Genomic DNA, 17,727 nt, shown 5'->3' on the forward strand with positions numbered 1-17,727 from the left:
GTTCTTACGTTATCTCAATGTGTGTTCCTCATACAGGTTAGTGCTAAAAACAGGCCATCTGTAGTATTCCACACCTGATGAGATTTCCATAGTCCGATATTTGGAATATATTTGTGTTCTGCTATGGAAAATAACAGCTATATAGATAGCGCAAATATGCAAAGAAAGCGCATCTGTGTGCATACTTTGATGAATACATGCATAGGATTGAAAAGAGGCAAACGGATATAAGTATACTGCTCAGTCTCTGATACTGCTCACCAATCTGCTTCTTTTCTCCACCAGCTGAAGACAGAGTATATCCAGCTTCTGGTTTCCATGCTATCAGCTCCATTTCTGGAGAAAAGCAGCGGTCTTTCAATGGGGCAAATGTTATTGTATCATAAGTACACAATAGTTTTAGGGAGGTCTGCCCAGAGATATCGAAATCAGCTTAACAACCTTCCTCCTTCTGCATTTTCTGTCACTTCTTATATTGCCTGCCTACATTTAAATCCCTGGAAATATTTTGTCTTCTAAATATAAGTTGCATATACTGAGGTAGCTTTTCCCAGTGTTCTTATATTTGTCTACAAGAATCCATGCAATGTGGAGACACCTTTAACTGTAAATGCGGTTTTGCTATCTGGTGTTTGAATTGGTTTATTCCTTCTAATGGCTGCTCTGGTATTTAGGGTTTTGGTATCATATCCACTACTGTCAGTGACACTATGGGTTGTCACAGGTACATAGAACATAGAACATAAATGCCTCCCTGACCCAGATGTAACACACATGGGGACAAGGCTGCACAGTGTACATAGTGCTTCGGGACCAGAGAACAGTTGCATTTGAACTCCTAATGACAAATGTGTTTTGTTTGTTGCTACCATTTAACCAATATTTTGTACCCGAGTTACTCCCTTATTGCCTTAAATATGGCATAACAACAGTGTCAATAGCCCTGAACAGATCATGGATACACAATAAAGCTTTTTTAATTAAAAATAAACATTGCTTAGTTAAAAAAAGCACAAATTAGATTAAGAACTTTGTCAGCGAAATACAGTGGGAGAACATAAAATTGCAAGGTTCATTTAAAACATAATGCAAGACAAATGAAATTATGTGCTTTATGCTCTGTTAGATATGGCAAGCTATTGTAAACATGTATTAAAATGCAAATGAATGCATTTTGAGATAGCTGATAACTTCTTAAATTCTGAATTACTATGTGCAGAGGGCGCAAGATTTCACCAGGGAGCTTTTTTTGTTAACTTTTTAAAAAATGTCTTGGTAGGTTGCAAATGAGATTACTTTATTGACCCTCCTATTCTCTCCCCTGCTTTTTATTGGTCAAACTCATAGGCATGAGTCGCAAAACACTATATAAGAGAAGGTTGTTTTTGAGTAAACCTTTTTTTTTTAAATAAAAAGTACCAAAAAACTTAACTGCATCTGAGATGATGATCCAAATGTTTGAGCTTCGATCCGTGGCCTTCACCAGGGCTGTTTTTGCAGAGTTTTTGGCAACTATGTTATTTGTTTTGTTCGGTTTAGGATCATCTTTGAACTGGTCAGGGGCGCTTCCAAGTGTCCTGCAAACTGCATTGGCTTTTGGCCTTGGCATAGGGACCTTAGTCCAGGCATTTGGCCATGTAAGTGGAGCTCACATCAATCCAGCTGTGACAGTGGCCTTCCTCGTGGGTTCTCAGATCTCTTTTCTGCGGGCAGTTTTTTATGTAGGTGCTCAGCTGCTTGGTGCTGTCTCTGGAGCAGCCATACTCCAAGAGGTAACTCCTCTCCATGCCAGAGGAAATTTGTCAATAAATGGGGTAAGAATGTGAACCCAGCACTTGTTTTCCTTTGTTTCCTGGATAATGCCAAATAGTTAAATAATAGCTAAATAATTGCCTTGAATGTTATGCGCCAGGTTTGTGTGCAATATATTTATCATGTGTTTAGCATTGTGTAACTCAAGTTAAAGAAGTGTTTTCAAACTGTTTTATTGTACTTTTACAGCAAATTATGTAAGCCCACTCAATATATTTATATTTAAGGGTTGACTTAAAATGATGTGGTCTCACTGTCTAATTTTAGTTTTGCCCGTGTCTTAAAAACAGTTGTGGACAAGTGATATTGGTGATCTTCAGAAAGAACTATAATTGGAATAAAATTAAATGTAGTGTGTGTGTGTGTGTGTGTGTGTGTGGGAGAGGGGTAGGGCACAACACTCCTAAATTTGGCAATCATGTTATAATAATAATCAGAAAAGTAGTAATGATAAGACAAAGCTAGAGATGATTTGGAATATATAAGGTATATTGTCTCAATATCACAGTCCATTGTTTCCATCTTTATAATATATTCATAACAACATAAACAGGTTGCACGTTATTTACCCTAAAACATTTTTTTTTTAGCTATTTAACAACACAACAGCAGGACAAGCTTTTACCATCGAGCTGTTTCTGACACTTCAGCTAGTTGTGTGCATACTAGCATCAACAGATGACAGACGAACTGATAATGTTGGTTCTCCAGCCCTGTCCATTGGTCTCTCTGTGGCTTTTGGACATCTTCTTGGTGTAGGTATCAAAATCAAGGTGTAGCTAAATTTCACAGTACTTACTGATCATATTTTTATTTTCTTCATATAAATTCCTCTTGTAATGCATTTGGAAGAAGCATCACTTTAAATGTGTCAAGAGTTATGACCACAAATGTGCCCATATTATGTTCTACCAATACCACAATCCCTGACCTGTTTTACCTGTTAAACCATCTTACAGTTGATTTCTGAGGATGGTGTTAATGTGCGGGAAGCATCTGTAGATGTTGTGGTTAGTTGTGTCTACAATGTAAGCTAAGTCTTGTTATTGCAAGAATATAAGCATTTTTATATACTTTGTTTTAGGAACACAGAGAAGGGTTCAGATTTTTAAAAAAAGGGACTCCACTTTCAGATATTCTATAATATTTCCCTCACTGTCTCAGACCACCTACTGTTGGGAAAAGCTTTATTTAAGCTGAGCTTGGTCACACTGAGTGATATTACGCCAGAACAATCAACACAAAGCCAGTCATCCTGGCTCCTGCTGACAAGGGAGACCCCATTCTGTTTAATGGCATCTTGATCTCCAATGTACCAGTGGGGAAACATCCCTGCTGGTGCAAAAAAAAAAACAATGTAAAGCATATTATTATGTCCTTATAGTCATTCTATAGGCTGTAATAGTATGTCCTGGTGCCCCTAAGGGGTTGAAGCCAGTCAGTCAAGAACTGCACATGCACCAGCATCAGGAACCTGCTCGCATTCAATCCCCCCTATAGTTTTATCTCGATTTAGGAAGGAGCCCACTGGCACCCCACCGATGCCATTGGCACAAACACCTGTGAAGCAGACTAGGATGTCAAATTAATCAATTAAGGGTACTTGGTGTTTATGCAAAATACTTTTAAATCACTGAAAATAACTGGATTCAGTTTTTCTGTTGAGGGAGGAGTGGAGCTTTTGTATGTGGCCGTTTCCCTCAGATGATGATTCCAGTGGTCCTTCCCTGTGGACCACTCCTGCAGGCAGTCTGGTTGAGGAGGACAGGAAGTCATTGAGTATCTCTTCTGGGAGTACAGCCCCTCAAAGAAAGAGGAGTGGGGATTTGGTGCTCACCATGGTGCTTCAATGGGGACATTGTATCCACTTTTTTCCTTTTCTTCATAGTGAAACACTGACCTCAGGGCTTCAATAAAAATGCACAGTATGCTCATATTCCATTGAAAGAGAGGTCACAAAAAGGCCCATGCTTTTAATATTCAACTAGTACTGAATGTACTGGAATGCCACAGGAATGTGAACACATATAACCCCTGACATAAGTTTTAATGATACTAATACAAATTGTTTGCTTAATTTTATCTCCCTCTGTCTAAATTTTATCTTCATCTGTCTAAATTAAATGTGTATTGATACAGGCATATAACTATTTCAGATATACTACACTGGCTGTTCCATGAACCCGGCGAGATCCTTTGCGCCTGCAGTTATAACAGGTGACTTCTCTGTCCAATGGGTAAGATTAACTTTTAATCCATTTCTCATAAACACCAATTGTGTGACAAATGCCATATTAAATAAAGGATTCCATGCCATGCAAATGCATATATATGAAGAGGGTTTGGTTTATTATTTATCCAAACAGGTAAGGTCATCGTTAGGTAAGAGGCTCGTTATGCAAGCCAAAAAATGAGCCATTAGGCAGGAACGAAGACTTATTGTATAATACATGTTTTGATTAATGCACTGGCACTCGTACTGAGTTTATTGTTAGAACATATATTGTTATGGTCATGCTTAATGAATCGTAACTCACAAACTTAAATGTTGCTGTATTATACCTTATATAATTAAGAATTAAGTTCAATGTCTGTATTTATATAGCAGTGAAAATGAATGCTGTGGCATTAACACTGAATTCCTACCTTTTTTTGTAATCACCTACCTGACAGACAGCAGGGAATTCTAAAATCAGTTTGTCTTATTCCAGGGTTTAATTTTAGCGGCATCACACTAGGCAGCCGTCACTGTCCCCCTTTAGAGCATTTTCTGCAGCTCAGAAGAGATCCATGGTGCTTCTCACCAAACATCAGACTAACTCATCATGCAGAATGCAGAATCAATATGTGGACTGTAAACCTATACAAAGCTTAGTGATGACCCAAACTTGACTGATCTGTTGGCTTTTGCTTCATAGAAACACTCCATGTGGAGTGGTTTTAAGCAGAGCAAAAGGGGCAGTTGTCCAGGGGCCAAACATTCCACAGGGCCCAGCAGTGACTAATGTAAATTTGAAGGAAGGAAATCAAGGAGAAGTAGGGTACTAAATGTCACATCCCATTGGGGATTGAACTAGCAACTCTGTCATTAGATAGGTACTTTAGCTAACCACTAGGCCAGCAGGTGGCTTTAGGGTCGCTGGTCTTTGTCTTTTCATTGACATTGGCTTCAGGCCTGCCTATGCCACAGCTGTGGCTCATTGGCTGCGTGCATGCCTCTACCTCACCTGATTGGTTTGTTTATGGTTACTTTATTTTCTCAAATGTTATACCCAACTTATTCATAACATATGTTTCCACAGATTTTCTGGCTGGGGCCAGTAATTGGTGCTGTGTTTGGATCTTTCATTTATCACTACATTCTTGTCACAAACACCAAGACCCTTTCTGAGAAGCTGGCAATCCTGAGAGGGATGATGGACCCTCAAGAAGACTGGGAAGAAAGAGATGTTCGAAGGAGGCAGTCAGTAGAGTTGCATTCCTCTCAAACAATGCCCAGAAGTGGCATGACTGAAAAAGTCTGACTCAACCTATCAAATCAGCACATACAATTTTCAGCACATAATATATTTTGATCCAAAACCAGCAAGTATGTATTTCTTTTTGTCCCCACTAGATGGTAACTTAACATTGATGAAGGGGGGGGTGTTTCCAGCCTATCCATTTTCACCATATTGCCCCCTATTTTTTATTTGTTTTTTTTTTTTATTGACAAGGTATATTATTATTTTTTATTATTATTTGTATAAAATACTCTAAAGACTTGTCAAAGTCCTGCTCTCATGGAACTTAAATAGAACCCCAAACATAGCAGCACAACTTATGGGCTGATTATGGACAGCTTGAAACCCCTTCCCCAGTGGCTGTGACTCTTTTAATCTTGGTTCAAGATACTTAAAATCGTCAATTGTGCTCCGGAAACGTTACTCTGCAGTGTGTACCTCTGCATCAATTTATTATTTTCTATCATGAGGATTTTTAAGCATAAACTGCACATTCATACGTTGTTTTTTTGTTGGTAAATACACTTTTGTAGACATTTCTGAAACAAAAAAACACAATAATAACAATGTGCTGTCAAAATCTCATTTTGCATATTATCAAGCAGATCTTTATTAAACAATATGATTTAAATACATATAAAAAAATATATATAATAAAAAAGCATCTCGGCACCAAAACACATATAGGAAGGTACCTATGAACAAGGGCACAGGACTACAGGAACTAGGATGGAAATACGTATTTATATAAAGGCACAAATAGAAAACACAAGGATGACCACAGCAATAAAGTAAAAAGGAACAAATAAAATAACATACAGCAATGGAACATCAGTGCTCAAAAGTAAATAACCAAACCTAGAAACAAGGCTGAAAACAGCAAAAAAGCCTGGTGATAAATGGTGCCAAGTCCAAACGTACCAACCCCAACATACGTTTCGCTGCAATGAGCTTCGTCAGGGGGCGTGGCTAACAGTGTAACTGGTATACCTATTTATACATCTGAGCAGCCAATAAAAGTGACACATGTCAGGTCGACACATGCCTCATCAAATCACACGTACCTCAGCCATAGGGTTGGATATATACACACCTGATGAATGATGGCGGTGATAACAAACATCGCCTGATCACATGTTGTGGTCATATGACGCTAGTGTGAGATCATAGGCACCAATGGAGGAGGTAACATGAACCCCCAACCGATCACCTCTATCGGTGATAAACATATCACCTGATCTCACACTGAGGTCATATGACCACTTGTGTGAGAGTATAGCTGCGCATGCGCAGTTGAGAGAACATCCGGATTTAACCCCTTAGTTCCCCTATAGACGTACCTGGACGTCCAAAAAACGCCCACAAAGAAACCCCTATGGACGTCCCGGTACGTCCAGCCTTTCGTGCAGCGTCAGGGACACATCCCTGCCGCTGCACGGGAGACCAGGCTGTCGTTTGACAGCCTGGACTCCCCACTGACAGCAGAAGCCGGCTTTGCCGGCTTTCTGCAGCCCGATCTCCCGTAACAGCTTCCGGCATGAAAGCCGGTAAGCTGTTACGGTTTAAAGTGCCCGATCGCGCGATCGCACAGTTGCAAACGCGCGATCGGGCATTCCCTTCCAGGTTACGTCACTGCTGATGTAACCTGGAAGGTCATCGGAGGACAGGATATCCCCTGCGGGGATATCCTGCCCTCCGATGAGGCACAGAGACGCTGCGATCTCTATGCAGGTCTGTGAGGACCTGCATAGAGATCACAGTGTGATCGGTGCAGGGGGATCGCGGGGAGGGGAGTGAGAAATCATCTCTCTCACTCCCCCTCCCGTCCTGTAAGAGAAAAGCAGAAAAAAATAAACGGTTAGTCATTTAAAAATAATATTAAATAAATCATTAAAATATTAATATAAATAATACAAAAAAAATTATAATGTGGGCTGTGATGTCATTGTGACATCACTGGCATGTTCAGGAGGTCCCTAGGAGGACCTCTAACCATTACTGTGTAAAAATAATATATAAAAAATAAAAAAAATGTAAAAAAATTAAAATTAAAAAAAAAATAAAAAAAATATATAAAAAAGATAATAAAAAAATTCTTAAAAAACCTTACTTCCCATTGCCCTAGCATAACATCTAGCCAGTATAACCCTTCTGCCCCCGTTCACAACCCCCAAACCCGTTAAGCCATAGGCATAAAAATTATACAAAATTGTACACCTAATAGAACGCTCCCTGGTGCTGGGAAAGTCTGGAAAATCTATATAAATTAGGTATTTCTGAAATCAGGACACCTGAATTGATAAACTTGGAGGGGATTTTCCATCACTTTACCTAATTTTGTGAGGATTCAGAGGGAAAATGTAAAAAAAAAATAGTTTAATTTTCTAATCTTCGCTAGTTTTTACTAAATTTCTCATTCTAAATTTCCAGCTAATCATCCAACTATGGTATCAAACGAAAGCTCTATCTCTCCTTGAAAAAACGATATATAGTTTATATGGGTACACTATTCACAGGAAAAGAGAATCATCGCTAAACCGACATACCCCAAAAATGGCAAAATTGCTCTGGGCTTTGAGGTACCAAAAACCCCTGGGATTGAAGGGGTTAATACTGACAAAAACAAACAGTGCACATCACATGATCCACAAAGACACAAAACGGGATCACTGGACACTGTGAAGACATGAAAGAGCAAATGCACAGTGATGTAATGTGACAGTGCTGATACAAAAGTGAGAACAAATAGAGCATGTGCAAAACCCACATAAAGGAAATAGTAACAGAGTTGAAAAGGTGTAACTGATATATTAAGCACATTAATATATATATATATGCATACACACACACATATATAAAAAATAATCAATAATATATGGTGCATAATAACTAAATATAAATATATATAGTAGACCATCACAAGATGGGCAATGGGACTAGTGAGAATGCAGAATAATATTAAAAACACTTAAAGTGACATGTGCACTCATTGAGTAAAGTATGGGAGGCCAACATGGGCCAACACGTGAAGGATAAAGTGTAAAAAAAAAAAAAGCGGAAACAGCATGTTAAAGTGACATGTGCATAAGCGCCCCTCAGTGGGCCTTAAGTCCAGATGAGGGACAACGCAAACATAAAGATATAAATAATAATACCCAAATGACAAACATAGGTATGAGTGATTGCCAGGATAGAAAGTGTCGGCACATATGGTGCATGTGCAAAACACTCCAAAACTGGAGTGATAAGTTAAAGTGAGTGTATATAAAAAAAAAAGGGGGGGCGTGCCCAAAATATGGCACACCAAAATTAGAAATACATAAAAATGGATGCTTAACAGACATGATAAAAATGATAATACAAAATAGACTTGGCACCAGACACCAATAAGAGATAGCAGACAAACATATAATATATAAAAGCCGGAGGTTCTGCACAGTTAGTCGATGAGATGTATGAACAGCGATTCTGGAGGCAGCAAATACGTGAGGATGATGGTGGAAATGAGAATAGGCTGCAAAGAATGAATTAACAGAAATTAAAAAGACTAAAAAGACATAAAATAAAAACAAAACATAAATAAAGTAAATTAAAAAGTAAGAAACCAGACGGTTAGACACTCAGGATAGACCAGAAATAAAGGGCTAGAGTATGAAAAATATATGTACGCATATCAAAAACATACATATACATATTGTCAAACGAACAGTATACTGAAATGACAACAATTCAACCAACACAACGCCTCAAATAAAAGGAGCATAATTGAGGTGCTCGTTTAGGCCCAATGGGTGCATAGTCTTTAATTTGTAAATCCATTTGAATTCCTGTTGGGCCAACAACTTTTTCCAGTTACCACCTCTATGACTTGGGAAGATTCTATCGATGCCTCTCACCTTCAAACCTGTGGGATCGCATGCATGATGGCTCTTAAAGTGTCGTGGGATGGTTGTTAAGCGTGACAGGTCTTCTTCGTCACGGGCAGCTGTTATACCAAGAACATGTTCACGTATTCTCCTCTTGAGTTCCCGTGAAGTAAGGCCTATATAGATCAAACCATATTTGGTGAATATTATCAAGCAGATTGGAAAAGGTTAGACAGTTTCAAAACAATAAATCGCAGATTATGCAATTAATACATTTATTACGGTGTTGAACTTTCAAATACAAAATGTGAAGTTGATTTTACCCTACTGAATAGTGAAAATACTTGTATTTACTATATTGTACCATATTTTTAATCCACGGGTGTCAAGTTTGAAAATTTCTATATCTACTGTGTAATCATTTAAACAATGAAAACTTAGCTGTCACCTGCATAATGGAATTACCACCAAACCACAATTATTCTAGCAGCGCAAAAGATTTAGAGATATTTGTGACTATAAATGGCTATTTTATCTCAGTGAACATGAGATTGGTTGCATAATGTTGTAAACTCAGAACAACAAATAATTTCCATCCTAAATTGTTTTCCTTGACCTTACCCCTTCCATATGAAAGCTGGAAGAACCAACAACCAACATCAAAAGAATAATTATGCAATTCCTGACAACATTGTTAAGATCCAAGTGCTTTTGGTTTATAAAGGTGTGCATTGCTTCTTATTATACCATAGACAACAACCATGGAGGTTGAAGCAACTGGGGGTGCTTTCTTAGGTTGGGCCTAGGGCAGCCCCACAGGCAAATACATTATTGTTAATATAGACATATGGACTTTTTATTTTTATCATTATCACTTACTTTAGGTATGTTGAAATCTAAAATATAGCATTTGAGTCAGAGGCATAGCCACCATAATTATTGCGGCACTCAGCAGCAGAGTGTCATATTGTTCCAGCTACAATATGCAGTATCATAAAATTAGGAACGTCTCATAGAAACCAAGACATTTGGTGCTTCTGAACCATGGCAGTCGGTTCTCCACCAAACTTTACTTAGTCCCTTCTAAGCTTTCTGCTGCAATTCCACTCAAACTCAGCTAACATATTAAGGAATAGAGAGCACATTTCCAGTCATTCTCTAGTGTTCTCAGGTTTATGCACCTACCTGGCTCTCAAAGCATTAAACAACCAATCTATTTAAGGTTCCAAATGAGTTATGGTGGATGGAGGAACATACAGTATTTTGTTGTTTGTACTAATATTATCAGATGTTTTCATAAGCTTCCTATATTAATAATGTTTTCGTCTACTGTCTTAATTATTAAAATTGTTTTGGCTGGAAACAAACAGTTCAAATACAAAATACTGTGTAAGATTGGAAAATTACTCATTTAAGGAAACTCAGTCATTACTCTGTGGCATATATTCATCTTTTTAAAAATGCAACCTATCCAGATGTTCATTTTTATTTGTAAGTTTTATGTTTACTCAAATAAGAGTATATAAACCAGTATACATTGAAAACAATGTAAAACCATTTATAATAATATATCTGTAAAAATAATTGGATGAAAGTATATGCCGGACAATGGGGATTAACCATGTCACTATGTGGCAGTTAAAATGTTAGATACTGTCATCATCACAGCTTTTAACATTAGTAAACAATTTATTAAAACTACCTATAGTCTGCGCCTTTTGTTTGTTTATCTGTGTAACAGTTTGGAGTTTAACCTAATGGAAGATGTGGCGGGGTCAGCATTACCTAGTCAATTTAGAGCTAACTGAAGAGGAATAATTACCGTATTTGCTCGATTATAAGACGACCCTGATTATAAGACGACCCCCCATATCTGAATATTAATTTATGAAAAAAAGAAAAAGCCTGAATATAAGATGACCCTATAGGAAAAAAGTTTTACCAGTAAATGTTAATTCATGTGAACAATTGTTTGTTAATAAAAGCCAATAAAAGCCCCCCAGTTATGCACATCTGCCCCCAGGCTTGCCACACTGCCCCAGAAATGCCTTATACCCTCTAAATGTCACTGTGCCCCATGATATGCCTTTTAACCCTCTATATGCCACTGTGCCCCATGATATGCCTTTTGACCCCCCTATGTGCCACTCTGCCTCCAGAATTGCCTTATACCCCTGTATGCCACAATGGCATTTAGGGGGTTAAAAGGCATATTATGGGGCAGAGTGGCATATAGCGAGGTATAAGGCATTTCAGGAGGCAGAGTGGCGTATAGAGGGTTAAAGGCATTTCTGGAGGCAGAGTGGCATTAAGGGGGTTAAAAGGCATTTCACAGAGCACTCTGCCTCCAGAAATGCCTTATGCCCCCCCATTTAACACTCCCTCCCCCTCCCTCCTCCAAACTTACCGGAGCTTCTGAGTTGCCGGTGCTTAGTCCGGGCAGCATGTAGAGCTCTACTCGCTTGAGCGGAAGTTGTCTACGTGAATCACGTAGAGCTCTACACGCTGCCCGGACTAAGCATAACACAGGAGGATAGCACAGGAGGATCCACGTCCCCTGCATCGCTGCGGGGGATCTGGATCTTAGTCTCATAGTCAGACCTATTTGAGGTCTTTTACGTATAAGCTATACATTTCTATAGCTAAATTTCAGGTATAATATAGGAACATAGCATTTTAATGGAAGATAAGAACTATTAGGCCCATCTGGTCTGTCCATTTTTCCTGATGTAAGTAATTCAAACCTCCTATGAATCCTTGGTCTGGTCCCAGAGTGAGGATAGCCTTATGTCTATCCCATATCTGTTTAAATTCCCTCACTGTATTAGCCTCCACCACTTTTGCTGGGAAACTGTTCAATTTATATACTACCCTCTCAGTAAAGAGGGTTTTTTAAAAAAATAAATATTAATTGTAAATATAAATGTAAACAATTTTATTCATATTTAATAGAAACTATGATTGAGAAAAATGCATTTCTTGTTTTCATTTGCTTTTATTTGCTAACCTGCCCCCAGTAATGCATACCTGCCCCCCAGCTTGCCACTCTGCCCTCCAGATATGGCATTATACCTCCCTATATGCCATTCTGCCTTCCAGATATGCCTTATACCTTCATATGCAACTCTGCCTCCCGGATATGCCTTATACCACCCTATATGCCACTCTGCCCCCCCCGACTTACCAATTTATGCCCAGACTTGTCCCCCGTGCTCCAGACTCCCTGGTGTCTAGTGGAGGCAGCTGGTGGACGTCTGCCGCTGCTGGCTGGAACTTCCCTTGGGGCTTCTATGACTGAGTGCCTGAAGGTCATGTCACACCGTCATAGAAGCCCCAGCGGAAGTGCCGGCCAGCAGCGGCGGAGGTTGTCTGCGCACATCCCGCAGATGTTCACCGGCTACCAGAGAGGAGGATCCAAGTCCCCTGCAGCACTGAATCTTGGTCTTACAGTCAGACCGCTATTTAAGGTCAGAATTATAAGACAACCTTGAATGTAAAACGAGGAGTATTTGCTCTGAAAAAAACCTTGTCTTATATTTGAGCAAATATGTGTCAAAATAGAAATACAATTAATTTTGTTGTTACTAATGTGTATTCCACTATAATTAAGATTTTTTCGAACGCTATACAATTTTGCATACTGATAGACTGTAATTATTTATAGACTAGATTATAAGGAATACAATGTACACTATATGGACAAAGTATTGTGACACACCTCTTAATTATTGGATTCAGATGTTTCCTTCAAACCCATTGCCACAGGTGTGTGAAATCCAACACCCAGCTGTGCAGTCCGCATTAACAATCATTTGTGAAAAAATGGGTCACTCTGAAGAGCTAGTGAATTCAGGGGTGGTACTGTATATAAGCGGTATTATTGGAAAGTGAAAGTGTTTAGGAAAGGCAGCAACTCAGTCACGAAGCAGAAGACAGCGTAAAGTCAGAGAGCTGGGTCACGTAAAAAAGTCGCCAAATCTCTGCTGATTCCATAGCCTAAAAGTTCCAAACTTCTATTGGCATTAATATCAGAACAAGAACTGTGCAACGGGAATGGGTTTCCATGGCCAAGCAGCTGCATGCAGGCCTCACATCACCAAGTACAATGCCAAGCATCGGATCAAGTGGTGGAAAGCACATCATCATTGGACTTTGGAGCAGTGGAAAATCATGCTTCTCTGTTTGGTCTGATTGGCTAGTCTGGATTTGGCAGATGCCAGGAGAACGTTACCTGCCTGACTGCAATGTGACTGTAAAGTTAGGTGGAGGAGGATTAATGGTATTTGGCTGTTTTTTAGGGGCATACCAAGACATTTTGGAGAATGCTATGCTTCCAACTTTGTGGGGAACAGTTTGGGGAAGGCCCTTTTCTATTCCAGCATGACTCTGCCCCAGTACATAAAGCAAGGTCCATAAAGACTTGAATGGCCCTCGCAGAGCCCAGACCTCAACCACATCAAACACCTTTGGAATGAAGTGTAACCAAGATTGCGAGCCAGGCCTTCTCATCTAACATCAATGCCTGACCTCACAAGTGCTCTACTGGATGAATGGGCAAAGATTCCCACAGAAACTCTCTAAAATCTTGTGGAAAGTCTTCTCAGAAGAGTGTAAGCTGTTAGAGCTGCAAAGGGGGACCAATTACCTATTAATGTGTATTTATTAACCCCTTAAGGACAATGGGCGGTCCTTAAACCCATTGATAACAATGCATTTTGAGCCCGTACATGTCCTAATACTTTTGTCCATATAGTGTATGTGCTTATAGGCTATTTATTGATTACTAGTTAAGGGTGATTTCTTGTCTTATGAAATGACAGTAGTTCTATATTTGTTCTGGAGGCTCCAAGTTTGTCAACGTATTGCTGAGTCTACAAGTGGCAGTGCTTTACTTGACTAAGCCTCACATGTTTGTTTGGCACGTGGTGCTCCTTTTAAAGAAAAAGTTGAGACATCAGAGAATGGACACTGGCAAAGTTTCCAGATACGTGAACTTATTGAATAGAGACAGAAAAATGTCAAAACACTCGGAATCTCTTGAATTTAAATTTGTTTTGATATAGCTTCTAAAGGTTTAAGTAGGTGCATCCTGTTTTTGTTTAGGAGAAATGTTCTCCAGATACTATTATTGATGTCATTTTGGTATAGTTCAGTTTTATACTGATTATTAATGCTAATTACTATGCTAATAGGGAATACATAGAGTAGAGTCCCTGGTTCCACATTCCAGAGCTTTTGGATTAAGAAAGCAATAGAAATGATTGATCTAATTAGGTTTACTGAGAGATTGTACTTCTTAATGTGATGATAGGAATTACAATCCATAAAAAAAATTGTTTGGAATGTTCTTGGACAGTATCTAAAATCTTGAAAGGCTAAAGTAAAAAACAAAAGCTTTTGAATCCAATCACATTTCTGGTATTTTATAAGTAACTTTTATTTTACTTTTGTTGACATAGATCAAAAGCATCCATTAAATGCCTTTTCATTTATATTGCCCACCTCAAATAGTCTTATCTTTGCATGGATTACAAATACTTTGCAAAATAGAAGAAACAACTTCACTTCTCAGACTGTGGCTGTGATAAAGTTGATGCGGGTTGTATTTTTATATTATTTTTCTGCCATTGAAGAAAATCATATAAGAATTGAAATTACTTCTGTATAGTTTCCTGAAGAATAAAACATATGCCAGAATTATTCTTTTTAAAACATACTCGTTAATGAAACATTAACAAATAACCAAGAATGTAAATGGCTGAATGGTAAATGTTCCACATACATTTACATAAAATTAAACCACACAGTATATCTTTTGCATTGTTTGTAACATAAAGACACAAAAGGGAACTGATGAACTCAATTAGTAAGATGTCTTTTGTGTACTAATAAAATGGATTTAACAATACATCGAGATGAACTAACATCTGCATAACAACCAAAAACAAAGCATTAAGCTAAATGACTTTTGTAAACTAGCTGTACATATTTAAAAAAAAGACCCTTTAGGGATGGATAATTTCCAATTTGCTCCTATGGTGCGTTTTGATTATTAAACTCAGAAGTGTTAATTTTACTATCTCATCATAAGATTCATGGTACTTTTACTAATTTTGGAATGGCTAACTGAGAGTTTGATAGCGAGCTTTCGAGACCAAGTTGTGGTGTCCCTTCCTCAGGCATTAATGAAGCTAACACAGACTTATCTAAATACAAAAGCACAATTCACACGTTAACAAAGACTTTAGATAAACACAGAGGTATTGGGGAATTTGTTCAGCAGTAAATTAGCTGGACTAGCAGAGATCTAATAGACAGATAAGGTTCAATCAAAGCATCGTTGGTCAGTTCACTCCCTGGTTAGAGGAGCCATAAAACCATTAGACATATGCCAGATCCATGAAGGTGTCAAATGTTCCCAGGAATAAGTTGTTTGTAGTTAATTCGAATTGTGAAGGGATTAATGGTTAGTGATGTTATAATGGGAGATGAATTCTCTGTCTCTGTTGAGGCCAGTAAGTAGGGTATTAAAACGGTATATTAGTTTGATCTCCCATATCTTTCTCTCCCTCTGGGTGCGGAACGATCCCATCAGTACTGACAGCTTCACATCCTGAATGCTTATTAAAGGGATTGCCCAGTTACCTCCAAGACACCACCGATCTTCTCAACAAACTTACCAACATCGGCACAGTTCCTGAGGGCACCATTCTTGCTACCATGGATGTAGAATCCCTCTACACCAACATTCCCCACCGTGACGGTATAGCAGCTTGCCGCAAATACCTAGAACAGGAGAACCTAGGAATGGAACCCATAACACAACTAATACATTTTATCCTCAACCACAACTACTTCACAATTGGACAGGACTTTTATCTCCAAAAAATAGGGACTGCAATGGGCACACGAATGGCACCACAATATGCCAATTTATTCATGGCCAGACTAGAGGAGGACTACATCTCCACCTGCCACAACAAACCGCTGGTATATCTCCGCTACATCGATGATATACTAATCATCTGGACTGGTAGTGAAGAGGAACTCCTCAGATTTCATGAAGGCTATAATGCCTTTCATCCCACTATAAACCTGAAACTGAGCTACTCCCGCACTAACATCCAGTTCCTGGACACTACCATCTACATAAGGAACAAGTCAATTCAGACTTCACTCTACCGCAAACCAACAGATAGACCAACCTATCTGAAACACAACAGCTTCCATCCCAGACATACCAAAAACTCAATCACATACAGTCAAGCTATTCGATATAACCGCATCTGTTCGGATCCTATGGACAGAGATAAAAACCTCCAGAATCTCAGGGAGGAATTCATAAACCATGGGTACAGTATAAAAATCACAGACTCCCAAATACAGAAAGCCATCAATATCCCCAGAGAAAACCTTCTGAGATACCAGCAGCCACAAAAAAGAGATCGAGTACCATTAGTGGTCACCTATAATCCACAAATGGAAGCCCTGCGCAAGATCTCAAAGGAACTACAAGAAATCTTGCACACTGATGAAAGACTTTGGACGATATTCCCACATCCCCCACTGCTCTCATTCAAACAGCCTCCCAATCTCAAACAATGTATAGTGAGGAGCACCCTTCACAGGCGAACAGCAAATGGTACCTCTCCCTGCCAACAAAAGAGATAAAAGATGAGAGTTGGTACCGTGTTAGCCATATAATTACAGGAGACAAGTGGAGTTTGAATGATACCTTTATTGGCTAACTGAGTAAATATAGATTGCAAGCTTTCAAGACCTCTCAGGTCCCTTCATCAGGCATGTTATACAATAATGTGAAAAACCTCTCTTTGAGTTTGAAGGCAAACTTGAAGGTGTGTGCTGTGTGCTGCCATGTGGAAGACAGAGTAGCTAGGAAGGCACTTTGTGGGAATATATTGTAACACTAGATGTGGTTGAATGCAAAGCTCTGCAAAGTTTTAGATCAATGGTCTCAGGTGGTAAAATGTAATAGGCCATCTTGTGATAATTTTACATCAGACATTAGGACATAATTTTAAATTAATTTCATTGAGCATGAAAGATCACAAGTGTTAATTTTGGCTATTTTGAGCTATTTTAAGCAAGCACTAATTACTTCTGCTTCCAGTGTTGGCTGTAATTATTTGTTATCAAGCATGTGCAAGGCATTTACTATGATGAAAATGGCTTATTTCCATGCACATACGTGAGTACAGAACAAGATGTATACATAGTAAAATAGTCTATTCGTGTCACCTTTTCTTTAGTAAAATATCAGAAGGTTAATGAGGAGAAGTGGGTGATTTATGTCTAATGTATTAAGTTAGGCGGAGTCAGCAGCAGCCTGGAGCTGGAAAGTTTTTTGTCTGCTATGGATAGGAGCTATTATTTTCTGAGACGTAGTTGCCACCCCTATTAAAATTGGAATCTCGTATATAACATGTTGCAATACTCTGGCATAGTCATTAAGACAAGGAAGAGAGGAACATTACTCAATATAGGGCACTAGTTATTTTCTCTCATTTATACATTAACAGTTAACA

At 38.8% G+C, this 17,727-nt stretch overlaps 1 protein-coding gene across 1 annotated transcript; it reads left to right on the forward strand.

Moving 5' to 3' along the window:
* Positions 1-1,442: 1,442 nt before the first annotated feature.
* On the forward strand, positions 1,443-5,396 carry LOC128474027 (aquaporin-2-like). Its single transcript, XM_053456269.1, has 4 exons — positions 1,443-1,814; positions 2,403-2,567; positions 3,969-4,049; positions 5,115-5,396. The coding sequence occupies exons 1-4, from the start codon at positions 1,443-1,445 to the stop codon at positions 5,334-5,336; spliced, it is 840 nt and encodes a 279-aa protein (XP_053312244.1). The 3' UTR covers positions 5,337-5,396.
* The last annotated feature ends 12,331 nt before the right edge of the window (positions 5,397-17,727 follow it).

The sequence above is a fragment of the Spea bombifrons genome, chromosome 2 (genome assembly GCF_027358695.1).
Source record: "Spea bombifrons isolate aSpeBom1 chromosome 2, aSpeBom1.2.pri, whole genome shotgun sequence".
Classification (NCBI taxonomy): domain Eukaryota; kingdom Metazoa; phylum Chordata; class Amphibia; order Anura; family Pelobatidae; genus Spea; species Spea bombifrons.

Excerpts from the sequence above, each read along its gene's own strand:
- LOC128474027 (XM_053456269.1), top strand. The coding sequence starts at position 1,443 with ATGATGATCCAAATGTTTGAGCTTCGATCCGTGGCCTTCACCAGGGCT. Across the intron at positions 1,815-2,402 it reads GAAATTTGTCAATAAATGGG|CTATTTAACAACACAACAGC; the intron begins GTAAGAATGTGA and ends TTTTTTTTTTAG. Across the intron at positions 4,050-5,114 it reads GTGACTTCTCTGTCCAATGG|ATTTTCTGGCTGGGGCCAGT; the intron begins GTAAGATTAACT and ends ATGTTTCCACAG.